At 60.2% G+C, this 3207-nt stretch overlaps 1 protein-coding gene across 1 annotated transcript in view; it reads left to right on the forward strand.

Moving 5' to 3' along the window:
* The first annotated feature begins 267 nt into the window (after positions 1 to 267).
* ANXA6 (annexin A6) overlaps positions 268 to 3207 on the forward strand; it is a 10834-nt gene continuing 7894 nt past the window's right edge. Inside the window, exons 1-11 of the mRNA XM_009572122.1 lie at positions 268 to 346; positions 621 to 715; positions 874 to 987; positions 1073 to 1163; positions 1274 to 1353; positions 1430 to 1486; positions 1669 to 1762; positions 1846 to 1941; positions 2195 to 2253; positions 2532 to 2654; positions 2878 to 2936. Of these exons, the coding sequence (XP_009570417.1) occupies positions 334 to 346; positions 621 to 715; positions 874 to 987; positions 1073 to 1163; positions 1274 to 1353; positions 1430 to 1486; positions 1669 to 1762; positions 1846 to 1941; positions 2195 to 2253; positions 2532 to 2654; positions 2878 to 2936 (881 nt within the window). The 5' untranslated portion in view covers positions 268 to 333. The remainder of the gene's footprint in view (positions 347 to 620; positions 716 to 873; positions 988 to 1072; positions 1164 to 1273; positions 1354 to 1429; positions 1487 to 1668; positions 1763 to 1845; positions 1942 to 2194; positions 2254 to 2531; positions 2655 to 2877; positions 2937 to 3207) is intronic.

Raw genomic sequence — 3207 nt, forward strand, 5'->3', positions numbered from 1 at the left:
GCGATGCCAGTGAGATACAAGCGGGAAGGCTGTGTACTCCAGTGGTCTGGCACACAAAGAATTTGCACGGCGGAGAGAGCAAACAGGAAAGGAAACAACTGAGGAGAACAAGTGTTTATGTTTGAGGCTGAAGTTTGCCTTCGGAGAGCCCGAGCAGGAGCAGATCTCGCCCCAATCCTGCTCAGCTTCAACTTCTCCTTCCCCCCCTCCCACTGGGGGCTGCTCCTTCCCCTTTCACCTTCTCGCCTCCTTTCCCCCTAGGTCTACAGGGGGTCGGTGAAGGATTTCCAAGGCTTTGATGCCAGCCAGGACGCGGAGGCCTTGTACAATGCCATGAAGGGATTTGGTATGGATGCTCCTCCAGACTGTCACCCGAGGGCCACCCTCATGTTCCCTATTCCTTCCATTGACCCTTGCATGGCTGGGCATCCTGCATCGCCTCTGCTCTCAGCTGCTCTAGCAGCGTGCCAGGACCTCTCCTGGCTCCCCTTTCCTCCCTGGAGCCAGCTCGGCTCTGCTTCTCCTCCCAGCCCCGAGTTGGAAGCAGCTTTGGGCACAGCAGGATGGCTATGGTGAGACCCAGCTGTGGGGCTAAGTGTGACTCCCGGCTCTTCCCGCAGGCAGTGACAAGGAAACCATCCTCGACCTCATCACATCCAGAAGCAACAAGCAACGAGTGGAGATCTGCCAAGCCTACAAGTCCCTCTACGGGAAGGTAACGGCAGAAACGCTCCCTGGTCCGTGCCCCCACTGCAGATGCAGGTGGCCGTGGCTGCCACCAACCAGCCCACGCAGGGACCCACCGCTCCCTGGACCCACTCAGAGATGCTGTGGAGCAAAGGGTCCCCCAGCCCCTTTCTCCCTCTCCACCAGGACCTCATCGCAGACCTCAAATACGAGCTGACGGGGAAGTTTGAGCGGCTGATCGTGAGCCTGATGCGGCCCCCAGCTTACAGCGACGCCAAGGAGATCAAAGATGCCATCGGGGTAAGGGGTTAGCAACCCCCCCGGGGCCCCTCCGAGGATGCCCCAGCTGGGCCCACCACTCACAGGTCTGTGTCTCTGCCTGCAGGGCATCGGCACGGATGAGAAGTGCCTCATTGAGATCCTTGCCTCCCGCACCAACCAGGAGATCCACGACCTGGTGGCCGCCTACAAAGACGGTGAGGGCTGGGGAAGGGCAGGGGCTGCCCTGTGTCCCCTTAGGCCAGGACAAGGGGCAGAGGTGAAGGGATCAAGCTTGCCAGGCCCTGACCTCTCCCTCTTCCACCAGCCTATGAGAGAGACCTAGAGGCTGACATCGTTGGAGACACATCGGGCCATTTCAAGAAGATGCTTGTCGTTCTGCTTCAGGTATGTCCGTTTGTCCAGTGTCTGTAGGTGGTGGGTGCCTGCGCCCAGCAGGGCTGAGCCCGTATCTGTCCCACAGGGCACCAGGGAGGAGGATGACGTGGTGAGTGAGGACCTGGTGGAGCAGGATGCCAAGGTGAGGCTTGGCAGGTCGCTGGGATGGGTGGCATCTGGGCAGGCATGGGGCTGATGGCACTGGGACCATCCAGACTTAGGCCTGCGAAAGGTGGGTGGGCGCCCAAGGGTGCCAGTGCTTGGGCAGAGCCCCACATGAGCAGCACCCTGACTCGGGCTCTTCCGCCTTCCCCATCCCACAAGGATCTGCTGGAAGCCGGTGAGCTGAAATGGGGCACGGACGAGGCCCAGTTCATCTACATCCTTGGCCGGCGAAGCAAGCAGCACCTCCGCCTGGGTGAGCATCTCCTGTGAGCTTGGGCTTGGGCTTGAAGGTATCTTGGCAGCTTCTCCAGGCATCATCTCACTCTTGTCCCGCAGTCTTTGATGAGTACCTGAAGATTTCTGGGAAGCCGATCGAGAGGAGCATCCGGGCAGAGCTCTCTGGTGACTTCGAGAAGCTGATGCTGGCTGTGGGTAAGTCAGCCCCTGCATGGGGAGTGCTGCGAAAACATACCACTGGCCTTGCCAGGGTGGGAGGGCTCAGCGCAAGAGCCAGCGGGGTCAGGGTTGCGGCTGTACCTGGTTTCAGGGAGCTCAGGGCGGCAGGCTCCTTCAGGGTGGGTGGAGACACTGGATGTGGTGCCCAAGGGGCATGGGTGCTCAGAGCCTGGGGGCACTGGTGAAGCCGGGTGCTGGCATCCCTCACCACGCCTCCATTTCCCCACAGTGAAGTGCATCAGAAGCACGGCAGAGTATTTTGCTGAAAGGCTCTACAAGGCCATGAAGGTGAGTGGATCACCCCTTCTCCAGAGGGTCCCCTGCAGCATTGCGGGGAGCTGGCCAGAGGAGGGGTCCCCTTGCCACAGGGTGCTGCTGGAGGGCAGGGTGATGCAGGTCCATGAAGACAGGACCTATGTGACCTGGGGTCTCTGCTCGTCCCTCCAAAGGAGTTATTCCTTCAGACCTGGGGCCGGATAGAAATCTGGTAGAGGGTCCCAAATCTGATGGGCTGAGCAGGGTTGCTTGGCCATCCCAGGCTTGATGCAGGGGCTCCTCCATTGCAGGGGCTGGGCACGAGAGACAACACGCTGATCCGTATCATGGTGTCCCGCAGTGAGATTGACATGCTGGACATCCGGGAGGTGTTCAGGACCAAGTATGAGAAATCTCTCTATAACATGATAAAGGTAAGTGCCGGGGGTCCCCGGTCACCCTCCAAGCAGCTGCTAGTGCTGCTTCCCTTATGATGCCAGCACCCATGGGAGGGCTGAGCCCCCTCCCCAGCCACCCTGTGCTGGGTGTCCATCTCTGAAGACAAGGCTTAGGGAGACCCCTCTCCATGCGCCTGTCCCATGGCACTACCTTGACCCTCCCTGCTGCATCGTTCTCCATCTCCATCTATCTTTCCAGGAGGACACCTCCGGAGAGTACAAGAAGGCCCTGCTGAAGCTGTGCGGAGGGGATGATGAGTAAGACCACCTGTCACCCCGTTTGTCCCTCTTCATCCCCTTGATGCTGGGTAAAAACCTCCGGGTCAGAGCCTGGTGGAGCACCTGGACCGGCAGCACCTGCAGGGACAGTGGTTCGGTACAGGGGGCCCTGCGGCCCCTCTGCATGGTCACCCATGATGCCATGGTCCCTTCTTGGCACGTGGCAGCCCCACAGGGCAGAGACAAACACCTGGAGGGAGGATGCTCCGGTGGGGGCGGTTGGGATTTACCCACCCACTTCCCCCCATTC

The sequence above is a fragment of the Fulmarus glacialis genome, unplaced genomic scaffold, assembly GCF_000690835.1.
Source record: "Fulmarus glacialis isolate BGI_N327 unplaced genomic scaffold, ASM69083v1 scaffold20002, whole genome shotgun sequence".
Lineage (NCBI taxonomy): Eukaryota > Metazoa > Chordata > Aves > Procellariiformes > Procellariidae > Fulmarus > Fulmarus glacialis.